At 42.0% G+C, this 24,138-nt stretch overlaps 2 protein-coding genes across 4 annotated transcripts in view; both read right to left on the bottom strand.

The window, feature by feature from the left end:
• The window catches only part of LOC122420590 (zinc finger protein 665-like), a 161,995-nt gene that overhangs the window by 125,389 nt on the left and 12,468 nt on the right, over positions 1-24,138 (bottom strand). For all 3 annotated transcript variants that reach the window (XM_043435853.1, XM_043435855.1, XM_043435854.1), the window contains exons 3-4: positions 23,157-23,280; positions 5,928-6,055 (exon numbers count right to left, since the gene is read on the bottom strand). The gene's annotated coding sequence lies outside the window, so the exon portion shown is untranslated. The remainder of the gene's footprint in view (positions 1-5,927; positions 6,056-23,156; positions 23,281-24,138) is intronic.
• Positions 15,487-24,138, bottom strand: part of LOC122420627 (zinc finger protein 665-like) — a 48,240-nt gene continuing 39,588 nt past the window's right edge. Inside the window, exons 6-7 of the mRNA XM_043435964.1 lie at positions 18,096-18,464; positions 15,487-17,927 (exon numbers count right to left, since the gene is read on the bottom strand). Of these exons, the coding sequence (XP_043291899.1) occupies positions 17,277-17,927; positions 18,096-18,464 (1,020 nt within the window). The 3' untranslated portion in view covers positions 15,487-17,276. The remainder of the gene's footprint in view (positions 17,928-18,095; positions 18,465-24,138) is intronic.

Raw genomic sequence — 24,138 nt, 5'->3', positions numbered from 1 at the left:
CTGCTTCCTCGGCCTTTTCTAAAAACCAGCTTGAACATCTGGAAGTTCACGGTTCATGTATTGCTGAAGCCTGGCTTGGAGAATTTTGAGCATTACTTTACTAGCGTGTGAGATGAGTGCAATTGTGCGGTAGTTTGAGCATTCTTTGGGATTGCCTCTCTTTGGGATTGGAATGAAAACTGACCTTTTCCAGTCCTGTGGCCACTGCTTGAGTTTTCCAAATTCGCTGGCATATTGAGTGCAGCACCTTCACAGCATCATCTTTCAGGATTTGAAACAGCTCAACTAGAATTCCATCACCTCTGCTAGCTTTGTTAGTAGTGATGCTTCCTAAGGCCCACTTGACTTCACATTCCAGGATGTCTGGCTCTAGGTGAGTGATCACACCATGGTGATTATCTGGGTCGTGAAGATCTTTTTTGTACAGTTCTTTTGTGTATTCTTGCCATGTCTTCTTAATATTTTCTGCTCTGTTAGGTCCATACCATTTCTGTCCTTTATCAAACCCATCTTTGCATGGAATGTTCCCTTGGTGTCTCTAACAATCTTAAATTCTTTTAAAAGGTTTGAGGAAAATTATCACAAATTTTCAATGCAGGGAAATAGGGTTACTGTGCAGGACCTCAACTGACAAAGAAACTAAGTGAGACAAAAAGGGTTTGAGCCTGAACCTATAGTCTGAGAAAACATATTCTTAACCATGATCACCCATCCAAACTGTATATATTACAAAATGATACCAAAAAAATCAGGAATTTAGAAAGAAAACTTTCTAAGAAAGATGCAGTAAGAAGTGAACTGTGTCAAGTAATCATGTTATTAATATTCAGACATCCCCTGTAGAAATGGATTCTGAGTCATCATGGTTGTACTGCTTTGGGTGCGTCATGAGAAACTTGTTCAATAAATGAAAAGGGTTTTTTTTTTTTTTAGTGAATTATAACATGTGGAAGATGGAGAGATGGGTGAAGTGCTGTGAAAATTAGGAATTTTCAGAGAACAACTGAAATGTGCTAGGAATAAGTGTTCCCATTCTCATCAAGATCCTATGTGAGGAAAGATCAGGACTGAGAAGGGGTCTGACTGGCACGCAGGGAATATTCATGTGTTGTGTGGGAGCGCAGCTGATGACTGCATATCTGTGTGAATAAAAGGGCAATTCAAATACTGACCTTAACAGAAAAGAAGAACTGGCTTACCAGGAAGCATACTACTGTCCAATTTTTATCTGTGAGTGTTATACTATGGGTGTGGAACAGAAAGATTTTATTTAATTTAATATTTCTTTATTTTTGTTCTGCATTGGGTCTTAGTTCTGGCTCTCAGGCTCAGTAGTTGCCCCACAGCGTGTGGGATCTGGGATGGAACCTATGACCCCTACACTGCAAGGCAGATTCTTAACCACCATACCACCAGGGGAGGCCCTAAAATGAAAGTTTAAAATTAAAAAAAAATTTTTTTTCTTTTTTAAATTATGAAAGTATGATAACACATTTACAGGAGACTTGGAAAATACAGAACAAGCTGTCCGACTCTTTGCAACCCCATGAACTGCAGCCTGCCAGGCTCCTCTGTTCATGGGGATTCTCCAGGCACGAATACTAGAGTGGGTTACCATGCCCTCCTCCAGAGGATCTTCCCAACCCATGGACTGAACCCAGGTCTCTCACATTGCAGATTCTTTACCATCTGAGCCACCAGGGAAGCCAAAGAATACTGGAGTGGGTAGTCTATCCCTTTTCTAGGGGATCTTCCCGACCCGGGAATTGAACCGGAGTCTCCTGCACTGCAGGTAGATTCTTTACCAGCTGAGCTACCAGGAAAGCCCAGGTTACATATAGTTCCACTATATATTATAATTGTTTTTCAAGTATATAAATTAAGTAGATAAATTAAGATTTTTAGTTGGAGTTTCAATATCAAACTCTCAAATATTAATAGAATGAATAGACAGAGAAATACAAGGACATAGTAAATCTGAAGAAATCTATAAAACAATTCAACATAATTAAGATGTATACAATTTTCACACAACAGTAGGATACAAATTTTATTCAACTTTCCATAGAGTATAAACTACTCTCACAGACTAAAATTTTAATATAGTTCCGTATTTTGGCATGTAGTATTACTGCTAAAACTCCTGAAAATTTATTATCCTAGTGATTTAAAAAAAAATTGAGGCTGAAAACTTCTAATTCAATTCTGAGGATATAAAGAAACACTATGTTGTTTAAAAAAAAGGAAATTAACATGTGATACAGTACTATTAACTAAAGTATTGAAACAGAAGATTTTAAAAATAAAGAGATTAAGATAGTGAAGGGAGAGAACAGGTTTACTTCTATTACTATGTCATGTGTCATACTGAGTATTTAATAACTTCCATTTCCATCCATATATTTAATAAAAACATACATAATATTTTAGGTGTTTGGGCAGACATTTTCTTAGCAGAAACCAGAACAAAAAAAAAACAGGAAAAGACCAACTAAAGGTGGGTGAATATATGCTGTGCACACACATGCAGTCTTAAGGAATCATATCCACAGTACCATACACTAAGGAGATCAGGATTTCAGAATGAAAATCCTGGCTGGGTGAGCAGAGTTTTCATGGGTAAATAAGCAGAGCAGAAGGTGTTTGTCAAAGTCTGAGCATTTGAAGGATAAGATCCCATTAGTTAAGAATGTGAACAAAAAGAAAATGTTGGAATATATTGACTCTGGTATATTGAAAGCTTATGCTAACACTCTATGTTACTAAACATAACAGTGTTCCTTTAGGTTGCCTCTCTAATTACTGGACATAGTATCATTACCTTTTGTAACACAAGTTCTGCAAGGAAAAAATAGAAAACAATGAGGAATGATGTTAGAAGGATAACAGGTCTATCCTGAAAGTGGAAAACATGAAGATTAATGCTTAGAACCAACATCCCCACTTTCTTTGCCACAACCACCCACACAGGGAAGACCTCACCATGTGGAACAGTCCTGTGCTGCCCACTGTCTCAGGTGGGGCTCAGGACAGTCAACTCCTACACACAGACCAACAATGAGTTTTCTCACACTTTCTCTTGAATCACACTCCCCTCCTGGTGAGGCCTCATGTACACAGCAGCTGTGGGCACCTCAGCTGATCTGACAGTCCCCTTCAGGTCACAGACCAGGCCCTGGTTCATCCCCATGCAGAGCCCAGATCTCAGCCCTCAGGAAGTGGAGGACTCACAGTCACCATGCTCAGTGAGGGATCCAGACAGGAATCACCTTACATATTATGGAGCTTTCAATCAGTTCAGTTCAGTCGCTTAGTCATATTCAACTCTTTGTGACCCCATGGACTGCAGAATGCCAGGCTTCCCTGTCCCTCACCAACTCCTGGAGCTTTGGCCCAGCACGAACTATCTGAAGGGGAATGTCTGGTCAACAGGCACAAAACATATATGCAACATGGCTCAATAGGCTTTGCCTAATGCAAAGCCTGGTTTGAGAACTACCCAGAGGAGGCAAGTCCAGCACAGCCCCACTTTCTATTTCCTTTCCACATTTATTGAGGTATAATTGAGGAATAAAACCTGTGTACATATGACACTTACAATGTATTTATTTGACAGATGTATACACTGTGTAATAATGATCAGAATCAAGGAATTTACACTTCCATCATCACACAATTTCCATTTTTTGTGTGTGGTGAGAACACTTAAATGATATTCTCTCAGCAATTCAGGTATTTAATAACACTCTGATTAAAGAGTTAGCATGCTATATGATCAGATCGCCAGAACCTTCACTTTACATTATTGTTCTCCCCACTTTTTTCCCCTCTCTACTGATTTTGTTCCTCTCCACTCTTCCTGTTCTTGCCCTCCTATTTCCACCTGCACAGGCACAGCGTGCTGCCCGCTCTGCAACTTGTTTCCCCTCTCACGACTCTCTTCCCGACAACCTTTCTAACTACGCTAACTCTCTAGGTGGTTTTGCCTCCTTCGTTCACCATCCCTGACCCCCGTCTGCCTTCCGGGTCACACTCCTTCATCCCCTTGCGGCTCCCTTTGTCCCTATTCTCTATCGCCCCCTGGTGGCTATGCTTCCTTCCCGTTCTCTGCTCCTCCAATCACAAGTTTCCCCTCTCCCAGTACCGCGATGCTCTGAAGGCCAAGTTTTCAAATATTTTATCCCCACCGCCTCACTCTGCGGGTGAAGTGTCTCACGACTGTCATCGCCCCTCCTGCCGTGCATCTAGGGCCCCTCTCCCTATGTTGCTCTCCAATCCTTGCAGATTCTGCTTTAACTCATTGTTTATTGATTACACTGCAAGACTTTCAAGGGTAAATGTTTTTATGTTACAGTCTCTTTGCAACATCCTCAGCCATCCTGCACCTTCCCATTAGTAGTAGTAGTAGTTAAGTCGCTAAGTCGTGTCCTGCCAGGCTCCTCCATGGGATTCTCCAGGCAAGAATCCTGGAGTGGATTGCCATTTATTGGTTCTCCATTTTTTTTTCCCTCCTCAGTTGTCTATTTCTATCTCAGACGCTGGGTCTCTGCTTGTCCGGAACCTCCTGGCCCACATGTTTAAAGGAATAGCGACTGAAAAAGATGCCGGAGGACGGGAAGGGACCATCTGGAATTGGGACCAGAAGGAGTGGGTGGTACAAGGTTGGCCGGGGTCACCTGTCCCCATGAGGGGTGAGGGGACGGGCTGACAGGGAGGGGAGGCCCGCGGGGCAGAAGGAGCGGCCCGAGGAGACCAAGGACAGACGGCCGGGAGGGAGGGGGTCTCAGCAGCGGGGCGGGCTCCCGGGGAGAGGGCGCGGCCTCCAGGGGCCGAGAAGGCAAGGCTGAGGAACACGGAGAGAATAAACCAGCCCGATTTTAAGTTGTGCACGAAGGATGGCAGGGTCAGTGAGGTCAGTCAAGTGAAGTGAAGTCGCGCCCGACTCTTCGACCCCATGGACTGTAGCCTACCAGGCTCCTCCCATGGGCTTTTCCAGGTAAGAATACTGGAGTGGGTTGCCATTTCCTTCTCCAGGGGATCTTCCCCACCCGAGGATCGAACCCTAGTCTCCCGCATTGTAGGCAGACGCTTTACTGTCTGAGCCACCAGTGGGGTCAGTAAAGCGTTTTAACCAGGAAAGGTACGAAACGCAGCGTCTCAATGGACTAAAGGCAGGAACCAGTTTCAGAACAACTGTAAACCGAAAGGGAGGCGCCTTTCACCCAAGTGAGGTGTCTCTCACCGAGATGTCTGAAATGCTAGCGGTGGGACGGGCGCGAGAATGTATCGACTTTGACACCGCGTACAGAGGAAAGGAGACTGCAAGGCTCAGGTGTGGGCCTGAGACAGATTGACGCTGCGCGGAGACAACTTCGCTCGGGGGTGGGGGTGGGTGGTGTGTGTGTGTGAAGGACAGGGAAGATGTGTGTACGTGTGTGTGTGTGTGTGTGTACGTGTGTGTGTGTGTGTGTGTGTGTGTGTGAAGGACAGGGAAGACCTGCGTGCTGCAGTCCTTGTGCTTGCAAAGAGTGGGACACTACTGACCGATTGAACTTACAGGGCTTACATCACTTACAGGGCATCTACATCACTTACAGGGCAAAGACTGGGAATTTGTGGAGTGTCTGTGTCTGTTTTTTTCCCAGGTAAACGGGGCCAAGTGGGGGGTCTTAAATCAGTGATAATGTGGAATGATGGGTCTTGGCAGTAAGCCATTTCTTGGAAGTGAAGTGGGAGAATTTTTAAATCTTTGCTCTTTTCCATAATTACAGGGTCAGAAGTAACCTTCAACTCTGTCACCATAAACTATAACACCAAGCAAAACTCAAAAATGATAAATATACATGCTATAGTTGAAAAACCTTAGGAATATTAAACCAATAATAATAAAAACAACAACAAAGGCCCAAGAACCTTGGTTTATGTACCTTAGAACCTCAGTGAAGGGGCCTGTCTGTTCCTTTGTGCTGTGTTGTGTCTGGTCCCGTCACATCTTAGAGACATCCGTATGTGTTGAAAGACGTTCCTCTGAATCATCAAGTCAAGGTCTGGGTTGCTGTTAAATTGAACAAGAACCTAGAGGTTATACCAATGCCAAACTCTTGGCTCTCAGTGCACCAATGCCAAACCGAAACACTTGAAATACAAATACAGAGACATATGGAGGAGAGACAAGGAGGGAACACAGTAGGCTAACATTTCTCAACACCTGTGCCCCACTCCCTGGTGAGTAGACAGAAGTTATACAATCAGGCAGGTGTATATGATAAGCATCAATGAAGTAACAGTCTTGTATTTTTTCTTCTACAAAGTTGCCAAAGGATGGGGTTGCTAACAAGGTTAGGGTGTGTGCAGGGTCTTAGGTGGTCTGGTCTCCTATCTCGATGAGCCCCTCTGGTCCCTTAATCTTGCCTCAGGTGGTTTTGTGGCTGTTCCTCCTTTGATTGGAGGTGGTGTGGTGGTAAGGAATCTGCTTGCCATGCAGGACACTTGGGTTTGATCCCTGGGTCAGGTATACCCCTGGAGGAGGAAATGGCAACCCACTCCAGTATTCTTTTCTGGGAAATTCCTTGGACAGTGGAACCTGATAGGCTACAGTCCATGGGGTCACAAAGAGTACGACAGGAGTGAAAGAGGGTGAGCATCCTTCTGTGACTAGCAACTGTTCTGCACTTTCGAACTCAGAGAAGGTCATGGAGGCTGGAGTCTTGTTTATAAAAACTGGGATACAAAAAGCCCTCCTTGTCCGGGAGCCCCACAGGGCCCTGCTCAGCAGCATCATTGTTAAAAAATATATATTTTTCACTTTTCCCTTTTTCTGGTGATCATGAAAAAAAATCTTTGGGCAGCATCATGTATTTTATGTTCACGATTAGACAGGATAAGCAGTAATGAAAATCTCATACTTATGTAGCTAAATTATCCAGTTATCTCCTCTTTTACCAGCTGAGCCCTGCTGAAGAACTAAGCTGGTGAGAATTAACTATTCTTGATTAATAAAGTAAAAAAAGGGTCAGTTGTTTTCTGTGACCTGAGAATGAAAGCTGGACATGAATTGTCCTTCATGTTGGGCATGCAGACAGTACACATAGATGTGGATCAACTGGGTGTTACCTTAAAACAGTATGGCCCAGACACCTGGGGGAAAGTCCTCACAAAATTCTAAGAGTAGATCTACTGAGGATTTAGCACATATGAAATAGTAAACACAAACAGAACTGAATTATCCAAGAAATACTCAACATTGTTGGGAAAATAAAATTAAAGGATAGAAATGAATGGGCCTGGAGATTATCATACTAAATGACTAAGTCAGTGAAAGACAAATATTAGATATCATTTATATATGGAACCAAATCCCTTACAATTATACAGTGGAAGTGACTGATAGATTCAGGGGATTAGATCTGATGGACAGAATGCCTGAAGAACTATGGATGGAGATTCATGACATTGTACAGGAGGCAGTGATCAAGACCACCCCCCCAAAAAAGAAATGCAAAAAGGCAAAATGGTTGTCTGAGGAGGGCTTACAAATAGCTGAGAAAAAAACAGAAGTGAAAGGCAAAGGAGATAAGAAAGATACATACATCTGAATGCAAAGTTTCAAAGAATAGCAAGGAGAGATAAGAAAGCCTTCCTCAGCAATCAATGCAAAGAAATAGAGGAAAACAATAGAATGGGAAAGACTAGAGATCTCTTCAAGAAAATTAGAGATATCAAGGGACTATTTCATGCAAAGATGGGCACAATAAAGGATAGAAATGGTATGGACCTAACAGAAGCAGAAGAATACACAGATGAACTATACAAAAAGATGTTCATGACCTAGATAATCATAATGGTGTGATCACTCACCTAGAGCCAGACATCCTGGAATGTGAAGTCAAGTGGGCCTTAGGAAGCATCACTACGAACAAAGCTAGTGGAGGTGGTGGAATTCCAGTTGAGTTATTTCAAATCCTAAAAGATGATGCTGTGGAAGTGCTGCACTCAATATGCCAACAAATTTGGAAAACTCAGCAGTGGCCACAGGACTGGAAAAGGTCAGTTTTCATTCCAATTCCAAAGAAAGGCAATGCCAAAGGATGTTTAAACTACTGCACAATTGCACTCATCTCACACGCTAGTAAAGTAATCCTCAAAATTCTCGAAGCCAGGCTTCAAGAGGACGTGACCCGTGAACTTCCAGATGTTCATGCTGGATTTAGAAAAGACAGAAAAACCAGAGATCAGCTTGCCAACATTCGTTGGATCATTGAAAAAGCAAGAGAGTTCTGTAAAAACATCTGCTTCTGCTTTATTGACTATGCCAAAGACTTTTGACTGTGTGGATCATAACAAACTGTGGAAAAATTCTTCAAGAGATGGGAATACCAGACCACCTGTTCTGCCTCTTGAGAAATCTGTATGCAGGTCAGGAAGCAACAGAACTGGACATGAAACAACAGACTGGTTCCAAATAAGGAAAGAAGTACATCAAGGCTGTATATTGTCACCCTACTTCTTTAACTTATATGCAGAGTACATCATGTGAAACATCAGGCTGGAAGAAGCACAAGCTGGAATCAAGATTGCCGGGAGAAATATCAATAACCTCAGATACGCAGATGACACCACACGTATGGCAGAAAGTGAAGAAGAACTAAAGAGCCTTTTGATGAAAGTGAGTGAAAAAGTTGACTTAAAGCTCAACATTAAAAAATGAAGATTATGGCATCCGGTCCCAGCACTTCATGGCAAATAGATGGGGAAACGAAACAGTGAGAGACTTTATTTTTGGGGGCTCCAAAAATAAAGCACCACTGCACCACTGCAGATGGTGACTGCAGCCATGAAATTAAAAGATGCTTGCTCCTTGTAAGAAATGCTATGATCAGCCTAGACAGCATATTAAAAAGCAGAGACATTACTTTGCCAATAATGGTCCGTCTAGTCAATGCTATGGTTTTTCCAGTAGTCATGTATGGATGTGAGAGTTGGACTATAAAGAAAGCTGAGAGTCGAAGAATTGATGCTTTTGAAGTGTGGTGTTGGAGAAGCCTGTTGAGAGTCTCTTGGACTGCAAGGAGATCCAACCAGTCCACCCTAAAGGAAATCAGTCCTGAATATTCTTTGGAGGGACTGATGCTGAAGCTGAAATTCCAATATTTTGGCTACCTGATGCAAAGGACTGACTCATTGGAAAAGACCGTGATGCTGGGAAAGATTGAAGGCGGGAGGAGAAGGGGATGACAGAGGATGAGATGGTTGGATGGCATCACCGACTTGATGGGCGTGAGTTTCAGCAAGCTCTGGGAGTTGGTGATGGACAGGGAAGCCTGGTGTGCTGCAGTCCATGGGGGTCACAAAGAGTTGGACACGAATGAGCGACTGAACTGAACTGATACATGCAATCTGAAAAAATGATACCAATGAACTCATTTACAAAACAGAAACATCTCACTGTATAGCACAGGGAACTCTGCTCAATATCATGTGGCAGCCTGGATGGGACAGGAGTTTGGGGGAAGAATGAATACATATATATGTATGGGAGTCCCTCGATTGTCATTTATCCTGACCCCTTAAAAGACCTGAATCTTCTTGTAACCCAGCAGAACCCTGCACTCATCCCCACCCCACCCCCAAGTACAAAGGCCCCTCTATGTCTGCTCTTTTCTAAACATTTTTATTGGAGTATAGTTGATTCACAATATTGTGTTAGTTTCAGGCGTACAGCAAATTCAATCAGTTATACATATCCCACACTTTGTTAGATTCTTTCCCCCATAGCTCGTTAGAGAGTATTGAGTAGAATTTACCGTGCTATACAGTAGGTCACTATTATCTACTTTATATATACTAGTATGTATATGTCAGTCCCAATCTCCCAGTTTATCCCTCCACACCTCACTCCCTGATAACCATGTTTGTTTTGTATGTCCATACCTCTATTCTGGTTTTGTAGATACGTTCATTTGTACCCTTTGCTTAGATTCCACAGATAAATGAAACCCTAGATTTGTCTTTCTCTTCTGTCTCTTGTTGATAGAAAAGCTGAAGTCTCCCAGACCTCCCTGAGGCACAAAAGAGAAAGACTCAAGCATCTAATAAATAGGACAAAGGAACCACAGGCTTAGTATCTGATGCACATTTCTGAGTTCTTTTAAAAAATATTTTATTTATTTGACTGCATTGGGTCTCAGTTGTGGCACATGGAATCTTTGGTGTGGCACATGGGCTCTTTCGTTTTGGCGTGCCAGTTTAGTTGCCATGTGGCATGTGGGATCTCAGTTTCATGACCAGGGCTGGAACCTATGTCCCCTGCATTGGAAGGGAAATTAAATTCCTAACCACTGGATCACAAGAGAAGTCCTACATTTCTGAGTTTTACAGATATGGTAACTGTCACCAGAGGGGACAAGGCCAACTGCATGATGACCAGACTGCACCCATGCCATAAAATGCTTCATCTTGAGCCAGTACCGAGTCTGTGCCTAGAGCAGTTCCCAGAACTGGCCTTAAGAGAAGTGGATTAACACTACTGTTCATAATAATCTGTATCTTTGGGGGAAGCAGAATAATCATAGCTTGTTCTGCCTGTGCACATAAAGAGGTATGCACACCTGGCGGTGAAGAGATACTACACAATAGCCGGGACATGAAAGCAACCCAGATGCCCATCAACAGATGAATGAATAAAGAAGATGTGGTATGTAAATACAATGGAATGTTACTCAGCCACAAAAGGGATGGAGCTGGAGTCAGTTGAAGTGAGGTGGATGTTATACAGAGTGAAGTCAGCAAGAGGAAAACAAGCATGATACATCAACACATATATATTGCTGTCCACTCACTCAGTTGTATCTGACTCTTTGCGACCCCATGGACTGTGGCACGCCAGGCTTCTCTGTCCTTCACCGTCTCCCAGAACTTGCTCATAATCATGTCTATTGAGTCGGTGATGCCATCAAACCAGTTCCTCCTCTGTCTTCTCTGTAAATAGGTTCATCAGAAAAAATAGTACTGATGAACTATTCACAGTGAAGACATGGAGACCCAGACTTAGAGAATGGACTTGTGGACACAGCAGTGGAAGGAGAGGCTACAACAAATTGAGAAAGTAGCACTGACGTATATATATACTATCGTGTGTAAAATACATAGCTAGTGGGAACATCCTCAGCCATCTTGCATCTTCCACTTGGTTCTCCCTTTTTCTCCTCAGTTGTTCTACTTCTATCTCGGTCGCTGTCTCTGCTTCTTTGGAACCTCCTGGCCCACATACAGGAATGGCGACTAAAAAAGATGCCCGCGGATGGGAATAGACCATCTGCAATTGGGAACCGATGAAGAGTGGGTAGTAAAAGGTTGGCCCAAGTCACCTGCCCCTATGCGGGGTGAGGGAAAGGAAAAGGTCTGCGGGGCAGAAGGAGGTGCCTGAGACTGAAGGACAGAGGGGGACGGGGTCTCAGGAGAGGGGCGGGCTCTCCAGAATCCCAGGACCGGGGAGAGGACGCGGCCTCTCCGGGAGCGCGGCGGCCGGCGCGGCCTCCAGGGCGACGCTGAGGGCCACGAATCCACCTCGCGGACGAGGACTTTATATGGGGCGGAGGACAGAGGTAGTAAAGGGTTTTAAGCAGGAAAATGCGGTGAAAGGCGGTGTCTATGTGTAACGATCGCAGAAATGTCAAGAGAACTGACCAGCCTCATACCATCAAACCAAAATGAACACATACCCAACGAGTAACAGCGATGTCTGGGCTTACTCAGGTTAAGTGCCGGCTGCTGGACTGTAAGGTCGAGAGTCACTCCCAAGACCTTAAAGAAAGAATACGGCGGACATGCAGCACAGATTTACACTAGAACGTTGAAACAACGGCTTCACACAAGTCAATCACTGTTTGGTACTCCGTTTCCATACTGCGTTTGGGTTCCCAGGGATAGAGTCGGGAAGGAAGAGGCGGTACTTCCGGAGGCGGGGCCTGGGCGGAGAGGGCGGGGCGAGGACGGAGCCCAGGAGAGATGGGAAGTGAATGCGCTTCCCCTTACTTTCACCTGCTTACTCTATCTGTAACAGTTTTAAGGTGAAAGCATATTTTGTAAGCCAGTTACTTTACAAATGAAAACTAATATGCATGAGACTTATGATATATTCTGAATAAAGGAGTAGCTAAACATAATGGCAGCAATTAAATATGAAACAGACGCACACACATACTTCTCTGGATCTTTTGATTAAATTTTCCTCTCAGGAAAACTGCCCTCTACATTTCCAAGAATAAGACTAAGTTTCCATTGATATACAACAGCTATTGCCAGTTAAAGGAGAAAGTGATCGCCATTCTCCTTGAAGTAGTTCCACCACATACTCAGTCATAACCTGTAACTCTCCCCCCATGAAAAGCCCATGTCCCTTCAGCCTTCCCTATTCAAGGTCAATTGATACAACATTCTTTCCTATAACCCACAGTTGCCTATCTATGGAAGGTCAGCCTGAACATAATGGGCATGATGAGTCATCACAATTGTACATTATTCTCTTTCCCTCCCTAATTCACACTACTGAAGTTGATAATTTTGTGTCCTTGTTTCTCCAATGAACACAAATGTGAACAAACCACACCTAATGAAGCTGACTCCCTCATCCGATTCCTTCATGAAACCATCATGAGACTGTAACACAGCAAGCGGAGCACAACCCTTAGCAGGTAGCCACTGCTGTGTCTCATTACTCTGCACCCTGTTACCAGGCAACAGGTCTTGCTCAGTCATTGTTTGGTGCCTCAGTGGGCCCCGCCCACAAGCAACCAACTGTCAATGAGTGACCGTTAGTTGTCCTGCTTGGTTACTGGCCAGCACTGCAGTGGGCCCTGCCCTCTGGTAACTGTCAATGAAGAACCACTGGGTAAGTGATTCAGTCTGGGGTCAGTGGTGGTCATCAGGTGGAGAGTGAGGTAAGAGGCAGATTCAGGCCTTCTCCTGGAGGCCCTGCAGCTTACCCAGCCTTGGGCCAGTGGGTGAGCTGGAGGGCCCAGGGAATAGCCTGGGGGCTATGTTCTGCAGGGCTCCAAAGCCCTCACTAAGGCCCTCCACTAGCCTTGGCCCAGGTCTTGAGGCTGTGGTGAACTTCTCCATGCCTGTCTCTGTGACCTAATAGCAGTGGCCGTCTGCATGGGTCACAGTCTGTGAGACCTGGTCTCCTCTTTTGGGTGGCCTGAGGAGACTGAGGGCCAGCTGGGTTGGGTGCCTGGCTCCCTAAGGGATGACAGCTGGGGAGGATGTGGGAACATGGCCCTGAAGGAACTGCCAACTGAGATCTGCCTCCTCTTGGTCAGGACTGGGACCTTGGAGAGTGAAAGCTGTGCATTGGGACTTTGTCCTTTCTGTTCAGGACAGAGCATAACATTCATCTGGTAGAGAGGTACAGGAACATCGTTACCTGACCATAACCAGACCTCAAGAACAAAGGTTCTGACACTGAGAAGTCTCCAACAACTAACCATGTCCATCCCTCACCTTTTGCTTTTAAAGGGACCTGCTGAAAGCTTTCAGTAACTCGGGTTCTTAGGGCATGAGCAACCCATCTCCTTGTACGAATCTGTAATAAACCTTTCTCTGTTCCAAACTCTTAATGTTTAGTATTGATGAGCTTCACTGTGCGTTGGGCACACGGACTTGTGATTTCTGTAACAAGACCGTTGTGAAAGGCCTGTATTGAATGAATAAGATCAAAAGATTTCAAACTTCAAGTTTAAAGTCATAGATAGTAATGAAGTCTTTTCAGCAAAGTTTAAATATTTAAATACACACTGGAGATAATGAGCAATTTCCACACAAGTAAGTCCTTGTTCCCAGGATAAATGTATCATGAGTTTTAACATATTTTGACTTTGAATTATTCTGCAGTATATAGTATCTCAGACTAATCTCAAAAAACTGAAGACTTAGTTATTCCCAGTATAGTTCCTCTGAAGTGTGGTCCATTGGGAGAACTGGTTAAGAAATTTACCACATACTTCTTAAAATAAAGATTCTCCCCAATATGAATTATTTGGTGAGTACTGAGGACACACTGTTTCTTAAAGATATTTCCACATTAAGTATATCTGTGTATTTTCTGTCCCGTATTAATTCTCTCATTATGCCAAAGGCATGGACATTTGAAGAAGCTTTACAACATTCATTACAGTTGTAAGGGTGCTCTCAAATATAAATCCTCTGATGCTCCACAGGTTTCATCTTTGGGTAAAACCACTAGTGTTGCACCTTTTTTTCCCATAGAGTCCAGTTGGTTTTAAACATGGCTGTTTATTAGAAATACATCTGGAGCTTTGGAGGAAAAAAGCAATACCTGGGCATTTGTAGTTTTCAAAAAATTCCAAGATGATTCTGGTATGCATGTGGATTTTAAAAAATGATTACAAAAAAAAATGATTACAGGTTTTTCCATTAAAAGGCAATTTTGGTGATATAGAATTCTATTATTTTCTGTTGACCAATCATGATACAATGGTATTAAGTGAATAACAGTTACATAATCACAATAGTAAAAGATGTTTATCAGTTTTCACAATCAATAGCCAGCCAGAATTCAAAGATAATTATAATCGCAAGCCATAATAGGAACATGATTAACCTAACAATATAAAATAATTACCTACAATTTGGGGGATTAAGTAGAGTGATATGGTAAGCCGAAGTGCATACATACATGTTTTTATTGGCCCAGTCAGTCTATGTCTTTTGGTTGGTGCATTTAATCCATTTACATTTAAGGTAATTATTGATATGTATGGTACTATTACCATTTTACTAATTGTTTTGGGTTGATTTTGTGTAGGTCTTTTTTTTCTCCTGTGTTTCCTGCCTAGAGAAGTTCCTTTAACATTTGTTATAAAAGTGGTTTGGTGATGCTGAATTCTCTTATTAACCTTTGCTTGCTTGGAAAGCTTTTGCTTTCTCCATCAAATCTGAATGAGTCTTGCTGGTTAGAGTATTCTTGGTTTATAGGTTCTTCCCTTTCATCACTTTAAATATATAGTGCCATTCCCTTCTGGCTTGTATAATTTCTGTTGAGAAATCAAGTTTTTAACCTTATGCGAGTTCCCATGTATGTTGTCATTTTTCCCTTGTTGCTTTTAATATTTTATCTTTGTCTTAATTTTTGTCAGTTTGATTATTATGTGTCTCAGTGTGTTCCTCCTTAGATTTATCTTGCCTGGGACTCTGCACTTCCTGGACTTAATTGACTATATCCTTTCCCATGTTAAGGAAGTTTTCAGCTATTATCTCTTCAAATATTTTCTCTGGTCCCTTTTCTCTCTTCTTCTGGGATCCCCTATCATGCAAATATTAATGTATTTAATGTTGTCCCAGAGGTCTCTTAGGCTTTTTTTTTTTTTTTTTTTTCATTCCTTTCCCCCCCGCCCGCCCCCAATATTCTGTTCTGCAGAAGTGATTTCCACCATTCTGTCCTCCAGGTCATTTATCCGTTCTTCTGCCTCAGTTATTCTCCTATTGATTCTTTCTACTGTATTTTTCAACTCTGTTGTTTTGTTGTTTAGTTCTTCAGTAAACATTTTTTTGCATCTTCTCATTATATTTCTGAGATCCTGGATCATCTTCATGATTAGTCTGAATCATGAATAATCTGGAAGGTTGTCTATCTCCACTTCATTTAGTTGTTTTTTGGGGGTTTTATCTTGTCCCTTCATCTGTGATATGTCTTCTTTTTCATCCTAATTAACTTAATGTGCCTTTTGTTTTAGCTGCTATGGAACTATGGTTCTTCTTGTTTCTTTTATATGCCCTCTGGTAGATGAGGCTAAAAGGTTTGTGTAAGATTCTTGATGGGAAGGACTGAGTGGGAAAAACTGGGTCCACTCTGGTGGGCAGGGCCTTACCAAGTAAAACTTTAATCCAATTATCTGCTGATGGGTGGGGCTGTGCTCCCTCCCTGTTGGTTGTTCGGCCTGAGGCGACCCAGCTCTGGGGTTTATGGTCAGGTTAACGGCGACCTCCAAGAGGACTAACACCAAGGGGGACCTTCCCAGACTGCTGCTGTCAGTGACCCTGCCCCCATGGTGAGCCATTTTTGACCGATGGCTCCAGAGAAGACCCTCCAACTCCAGCAGGTAGGTCTGGTTCAGTCTCCTATGGGGTCACTGCTCCTTTCCCTTGGGTCTTGGTGCATGCCAAGATTTTGTTTGTGCCCTCCAAGAGTGAAATCTGTTTCCCCCAGTCCTATGGAAGTTCTATTATCAAATCCCGCTGGCCTTCAAAGTCAGATTCCCTGGGTATTCCCAGTTCCTTTGTTAGATCCCCAGGCTGGGAAGCCTGAGGTGGGGCTCAGAACTTTCCCTACAGTGGGAGAACTTCTTTGGTATTATTGTTCTTCAGTTTGTACATTGCCCACCCAGCCAGTATGGGATTTGATTTTATAGTGTTTCCGCCCCTCCTACCATCTCCTTGTGGCTTCTTGGTCTTTGGACCAATGTTCTCCTGTTGATGGTTGTTCAACAGCTAGTTGCAGTGTTGGTGCTCTTGCAGGAGAAGATGAACACTTGTCCTTCTACTCCACCATCTTGAACTGTTAACTAGCATGCACATTATTTTTTGGTGGCTTCTCTCAAGGATGTATATTCTAAAGTCTAGTGATTTCTCTCCAATGCAGAGTCTGTTGTTGCATAATATTTGAATTCAAGGGAAAGTCTTGACCATGTTTATTGCATTTTGAAGGTGTCAATCCTGTATCTTCCCGCAACGTTTGCTATATGGGTAAAATCCTTACCACACACTACACTTGTGTGCTTTCACTCCAGAATACAGATCCCTTTATTTAATGAAAAGTGAGCAATAATTTGAAACTTTGCCGCATTCATTACATTTGTTTTGTATGGACTACTTGGTGAACCTGGAGTTTAAGGCAATAGCTAAAAGCCTTGCAAAACTCAGTACATCTGTAAGTCTGTATGGATTATGGATTATCTGATGATTAGTGAGGTGTAAGCCCTGAGCAAAAGTTTTTCCACACTCATGGAATTGGTAAGGTTTCTCTCCAGAATGAATTCTTTGGTGAATCCTGAGGTAGGATTATTGTCTAAAGGCTATGCCATACTCAATACATTGGTATGATTTCTCTTCAGTATGAATCCTCTCATGAAGCCTAAGGTGTGAACACCTGCTAAAAGCCTTGCCACATTCATTGTAAAGTCTCTTTCCAGTATGGGTCACCTGGTGTTTCCTGAGGCTTCAATGGCTAAAGGATTTGCCACACTACACTTGCTACGTTTCTATGATTTATCTCCAGCATGAATTCTTTGGTGAATAGTGATGTCAGACCATTGCTGAAAGGCCTTGCCACATTCAGTATACTTGTATGGTTTTTCTCCAGTATGAATCCTCTCATGATACCTAAGATGCGAAGGCTTGATAAAAGCCTTGCCACATTCAGTACACTTGTATGGCCTTTCTCCAGTATGAATCCTCTCATGATGCCTAAGATATGAAGGCTTAATAAAAGCTTTGCCACATTCATTGCATTTGTAAGACTTCTGTCCAGTATGAATTACCTGATGGTAAGTTAGGCTTGAACGATCACTAAAGGCTTTCCCACACTCATTACATTTGTAAGGTTTTTCCCCGGTATGAATTCTTCGATGACCTGCAAGATGTGAATTCCGACTGAAGACCTTGTCACAGACCTCACATTTATATGGTTTCTCTCCAGTATGGATGGTTTGATGTCTAGTGAGGTGCGAACTCCGAGTAAAGGATTTGCCACACTCGCTACATTTGAAAGGTTTCTCTCCAGCATGGATTCTTTGGTGAATTCTGATATCAGACCATTGCCTGAAGCCCTTGCCACATTCAGTACACTTGTATGGCTTCTCTCCAGTATGAATTCTCTCATGAAGCCTAAGGTGTGAACGTTTGATGAACGTCTTGCCACATTCATTACATGGGTAAGACTTCCCTCTAGTATGGACTACCTGATGGTTGATTAGGCTTGATCGCAAAATAAAGGCTTTGTCGCATGCATCACATTTGTAGGGCTGCCCTCGAATATGAATTCTTTGATGTTTTAGAAGCTTGGAATTACGGGAAAAAGCCTTGTTACACTTACTACAATGGTAACGCTTCTCTCCAGTATGGATTACTTGATGGCTCCTGAGGCTTGAACACACCCTAAAGGCTTTGCCACACACATTACATTTGTATGGTTTCTCTCCAGTATGAATTCTCTGATGAGTTTCAAGGTTTGATTTTCTATTAAAAACCTTGCCACACTCATTACATTTGTAAGGTTTCTCTCCAGTATGAATTTTCCGATGAGTTGCAAGGTTCGAACTCTGACTGAAGTCCTTGCCACATGTATCACATTTGTATGGCCTCTCTCCTGTATGGACTACCCGATGTTTAGTGAGGTGTGAGACATGAGTAAAGGTTTTGTCACAGTCATTACACCTGTAAGGTTTTTCCTTATGTACTTTATGGTCTTTTGTCAGTATTGAAGAATGGATAAAATCATTTCCATACATGTTAGAAGTGTTGGTTTGGATATTAGGAGGAATTCTTTGGAGAGCTGAAATTGAGGAACTATTGTTGATAACCTTTTCAACTTGATTACATTCAAAAATTTTCCTTTCCATTCGAAATATCTGCAATTCATCCTGAAAGCTTAATGCAAGTTTATTTTCAGTTGGTTTGTTTCCTGCATTGCTTCTACCACATTGATCTTTTCTATCGGTGAACTTTTCATCATGGGTTACAAGCACTCCTTTGTAATTTCTTTCATCATCTCTCCACTGACACTCAAACTCAAGCATATTGCCTCGGATTTCCCTTAAGTAAAAATCTTTGACTCCATGGCTTTCATGTCTTCCCAAAATCACTGTTTGGAATGTATCTGTTGAGTTAGTGTTCTCCTTTGGTTGTAATTTCTTGATAATATGTATGGGAGAGATATCTACAAAATACAAAAAATCATAGGTATATTATTAATCATAATTCATAAATATTTTATGTTGAAAACATATTATACCAAAAATAACACTTACACTGAAGGTAGTTATGAAACTTCCCAACCACGATCTTCAAATTTTGAAGAAATAGGATTCTTTAATAAAGAAGGTGTGATCACATGAAATTCAAATTGACTTTAGGGTAGCCTCATTTCAAACACTGTATGACAAAAACACTCAGGTTGTGTAAACTTAAGTTAGCTCTTAAAAAATGGCTAATCCCACGACCATGAACCCAAAACATATACATATTGACTGTAACTGAAGAGAAACATATTAGACATATTTTCCACATGCTTATTATACATAATCTGTATACAGTATATACATCATTACTGTATATAAATTTAATACTTAAAATAAGTAATGTAATGGTAAATAATCCAAAACAAGCTTTCTAACAAGTAACCTAAATAAATGGCAGTTTAGAATTGCAAAACAAATACAGCACTGGGAAAATAAAGAATTTAATAAGGGTATTTAAAAAATGAAATATTTTCCTGAATTACCTGTTATAAAAGTATCAATTCCCATGAAAAATAGGCATTTTATAACATTAACAAGTAAATGTCAGTTATATTGCATAATATGTTCTAAAAGACCATCAACTGTAAATCACAATAAAAATTAATAAACACACTATTCTAGTAACCCTTTCTATTCTAGTAAAGTAACCCTTTACTATTGTAGTAAAACAACGAGTAATAAGTAACCATGTTGTACAACATTATATTCTATGGAATTCTAAACACTCTTCCTAAGAAGAGAATTTTACCTTGGAAAGGGCACACAATATGAAAACTGTAAAAGGTATTGACATAACTGACTTCTAAAATATCAGGTCAGGAAAATATATAACATTATGGGAAAGATGGAATGCAAAAGGAGAAGGGGGTGGCAGAGGATGAGATGGTTAGATAGCATCACTGACTCAGTGGACATGAAATTTGAGCAAACTCCAGAAGATCATGAAAGACAGAGGAGGCTGGCGTGCTACAGTTCATGGGGTCACAAAGAGTTGGACATGACTTTGCGAATGAACAACAAAAGAACAGAAACTGAAGAAAGAAGCCAAAAGTCACATGATTTCATGATTGCCATTATATAATAACCAAGCAGAGCAATTTCTTATCTATGCAGTGCCCTTTAATTCTCCAGCTTATTGTCCTCAGATGTGTAATATGAAGTATGTGCTTAAGATATATATTAACTAAGGTCACAGACTGCATTGTTGAGAACAAACTGTAAAATAAAAGCATATAAAATATAATGCACACAAAGGGATATGGCATAACAAAACATGAAAAAGTAGATATATCTCATTAAACAACAGTAACTTAAGAGTTTTTCTATAAAATGTGCAACATTATTACATATAAGCTATCTAACAGTACTTATTTGTTTTAAAAGCCTGAGGCAAACTACCATTATTTTTCAAATGAGGGCACAAGACTTCGAAGGCTATGTACATAACCCCGAATTAGAAAGAAAGTGAGAGAAGCAGGAGTGTGATGCTGGGAGTCCCTGGTGGTCTAGTGTCTAGGATTTGGCACTGTCACTGCTATGGCCTGGGTTTGATTCCTGGTCAGGGAACTGAGTTCCCACAAGCTCTGAGGTGTGGCAAAAATAAAAAACTTTAAAAATGAAAAATAAGTAAAAAAGACTCTTTTCAATACACATGCACCCCTATGTTCACAGCAGCGCTATTTATAGTAGCCAAACATGGAAACAATCTAAATGACCATCAACAGATGAATGGATAAAGATGTTGTGTGTCTACACATATAAATACACACACACACACACACACACACACACACACACACTGGAATATTACTCATCCATAAAAAAGAATGAAATAGTGCCATTTGCAGCACCATGGATGGACCTAGAGATTATCATACTAAGCGAAATAAGTCAGAAGGAGAAAGACAAATATCATATGATATCACTTGTATGTCGAAATGCAGCACAAATGAACTTATCTATGAAACAGAAACAGACTCAGAGACATACAGAAGAGACTTCTGGTGGCCAAGTGTGCATGCATAGGGACAGGTTGGGAGTTTGCAAATAGCAGATGCAAGCTATTATATATAGGACGGATAAACAACAAGGTCCTACTGTACAGCACAGGGAACTATATTCAATATCCTGTGATAAACACAATAAAAAAAAAAGAATGTATACATATGTATAACTGAATTTACCTTGCTTTACATCAGAAGACAATACAACATTGTATATCAACTATACTTCAATTAAAAGAAAAAAATCTCGGGGTGGGGGGCAACTTTCCGTCACCAAATAACCCCACTCCATAGGGAGAGTCCCTAGAAGTTGTCTATCCCCTAAAAGTGTTGTTATCACAGCGAAAAAAATATAGGATAAAATCTCAGATCGTAGGAATGTGTATTTCAAAGGCAATCATCAGAGGCAACTTAAGACAACAGGAAATCAGGAAAAGTCTACATTCCCAGACCAGGTAGAGCAGTGGAAGAGTGATGAAAATACAAGACAGGAGCGGGGATCCTGCAGGATCTTGAGATGTGTGCTCTCCTCACAGACACTGAGTTAAGAATCTCAAAGGCCGACATATGCTCCCCATGTAGGACCTAGGATCAAAGAGAAGATCTGTCTACTGTCTTTACAGTTCTCCTAAGTAACAATCCCAGAAGGAAGGGCTGAGGGATCTGAGCAGGCAGACGGGGCTTGAGACAGCTCTGAGCAGGTTCTGGGGTGAGAGATGGAATCAGAGAGCACCAGTGGTTTCCTACCTGCTGACTACATCTTCCTAGAACAGTAGGGATGGAACTAGGACAGGTGCTGAGTGTGGTGCTACAGAGCAGTTCAGCTCTTACTTGCAGGGACCAAGAACTGAGCAGCCAATGAAAGCACATGCAGAAGTGGAGACGCAGGGGCAATAGACCCCTCTGAAAGAGCCCTCCCACGTTCCTCAAAGTCAGGTGACAAAGCTGACACGAGTCAAATGACAGGCTGTTGTAGGTCATACAAAGACCTTGCCTTTGTCTCTGTCGGATCTGTGGCACCACTGGAGGGCGAGATACATTTTACATACTAAAGAACAGAGTGAAAAGATGGGGAGAACAACAATTTCCTCTGAGAGTTTACCAAAAAATAAACTCTTTTTCCACAGAACTCTTCCACTTGGGGAGAGATTCCCTGAAACTATTAATGGTGTGGTTTCTTCGCTGTTCATCTGAGATCTGACCTGTGTCTACACCTGGTACTTTCCACCCCTTTAGTCGTTTTTTTCTTTCTTTCTTTTTATTTTTTGCTATTTTCACTTCCCTCTCCAGGGTTCAGTGCTCTCTTTTCTTTACTCCAAAACGGAGATAAGAATATTCAGGTCAGAAACAGAAATTATTGCTAATTGCAAGAAAGAAACATCACATGATTATTTTGTTTCCAGAACCCCAGCTCTTTGTTCAGCTGAGGAGTGAGGACATTATGGGGGGGCTGTGGAAAACCCTTCAATCCACAGCTTGCCGCCTCCTGAATGCACAGGGGAATCGCTTCTTAGCCTTTTGGCTAAGATCAAGTGAATGCACAGGGAAGAGTGTAATATGCAGACATCTTGCTTGCAGCAAAAAGGTAAGTGGGACTTCCCTGGTGGCTCAGTGGGTAAGAATCTGCCTGCCAGTGCAGGGGACACAGGTTCAATTTTTCGTTCAGGAAGATCCCACATGCCGCAGAGCCCGTGTACCACAACTGCGGAGCCCCTGCGCCCTAGAGCCCACCTACTGCAGCAAGAGAAGTCACAATGAGAAGCCCAAGCACCGCAACTGGTGAGGAGCCCCTGATCACTGCAACTAAAAAAGACCCAGCACAGCCAAAAAATAATAAATAAATAAAATTTTCAAAACAGGGAAGTGTAGGTTTTAAATTTGCTACAGGCTTTATGCATTTCTAAGCTCTGGACCCACCCTCGAGGTATCAAAACATGGGCAGATCAAATGAGGAAAGGGCAATTTCAAAGTCTTCATGCCACATTATGAAGCTTTTGGCCTCTGATTCAATAGGGCTTCGAGCTCAGCCAAGCAAGGCAGGGGCTCCCAAAAGGCACGCAAGGGAAAATGTAAAGATACCCAAGGACAGATCCCAACTTGAGAGGGAAGTGATCCTCACCCACAGAGAGCAGGTTCCTGTAGGTCTCCAGCATCACGTCCTGGTACAAAGTCCTCTGAGCAGGGGCCAGGCATTCCCACTCCTCAGGAGTGAATTCAATGGCCACGTCCTCAATGGTCAACTGCTGCTGAAATGAAAACACATATCACCAATGGCGTCATAAGAAGAGCTCTTATCTTCATACAAAATGAGAAGAGGATTGATTCAGTTGAAGTGTGTATTTTGACAGATTCATGTAAAGGTATTTAGAGCAAATTATGCATCTCTAATTGCTTTCTCATAGGAGATTACAATGGCCTCCAGATCAACGTGAATTTCTCATTTTTCTGTATGACACGTGAAATACACAAACAGAAATTCAACACTGGGTCATCTATACAGAGGTGTTAAAGAAAGCTCAGAATCTAAAAACTGTGACGATGATTAACAGCAATGACTACAAGTTTTTGAACACTTTCTGTATGTTATGAATTACTCTAGTAGTAGTAGTGGGAGTAGTAGCAGTCGTTTCTGACTCTTTTGTGATCCCATGAACTGTAGTCCTCCAGGCTCTGTCCTTGGGATTCTCCAGGCAAGAATACTGGGGTGGGTTGCCATTTCCTTCTCCAGGGGATCTTCCTGACCCAAGGATCAAACACAGGTCTGCAGTATTGCAGGCTGATTCTTTACCATCTGAGCTACCACGGAAGCATTACTCTATATACTTTTCATGAATTAACTTGTTGTCAATGTAGTAACTCATCAGAGAAAGATCATTTCCATTTTACAGAGTAGAAAACTGAGTCACAGATGGAATCTAAGGGTAAGAGTCAGTGACTGAGAGAAGGCCCTGGGTGAGTGTGAATGAACAGGAATCAAGCAGGCTACTTCTTGAGTCAGAGATTAGCAAGTGCAAAGAAGGAAGGAGAACAGCAGAGACTAACACAACATTGCAAAGTAGCTGTATTCCAAAAAGAAAAATTAATTAAAAAAGAAAAGAAAG

The sequence above is a fragment of the Cervus canadensis genome, chromosome 18, assembly GCF_019320065.1.
Source record: "Cervus canadensis isolate Bull #8, Minnesota chromosome 18, ASM1932006v1, whole genome shotgun sequence".
NCBI lineage: Eukaryota > Metazoa > Chordata > Mammalia > Artiodactyla > Cervidae > Cervus > Cervus canadensis.
This window is presented reverse-complemented; position numbering and strand designations above follow the sequence as displayed.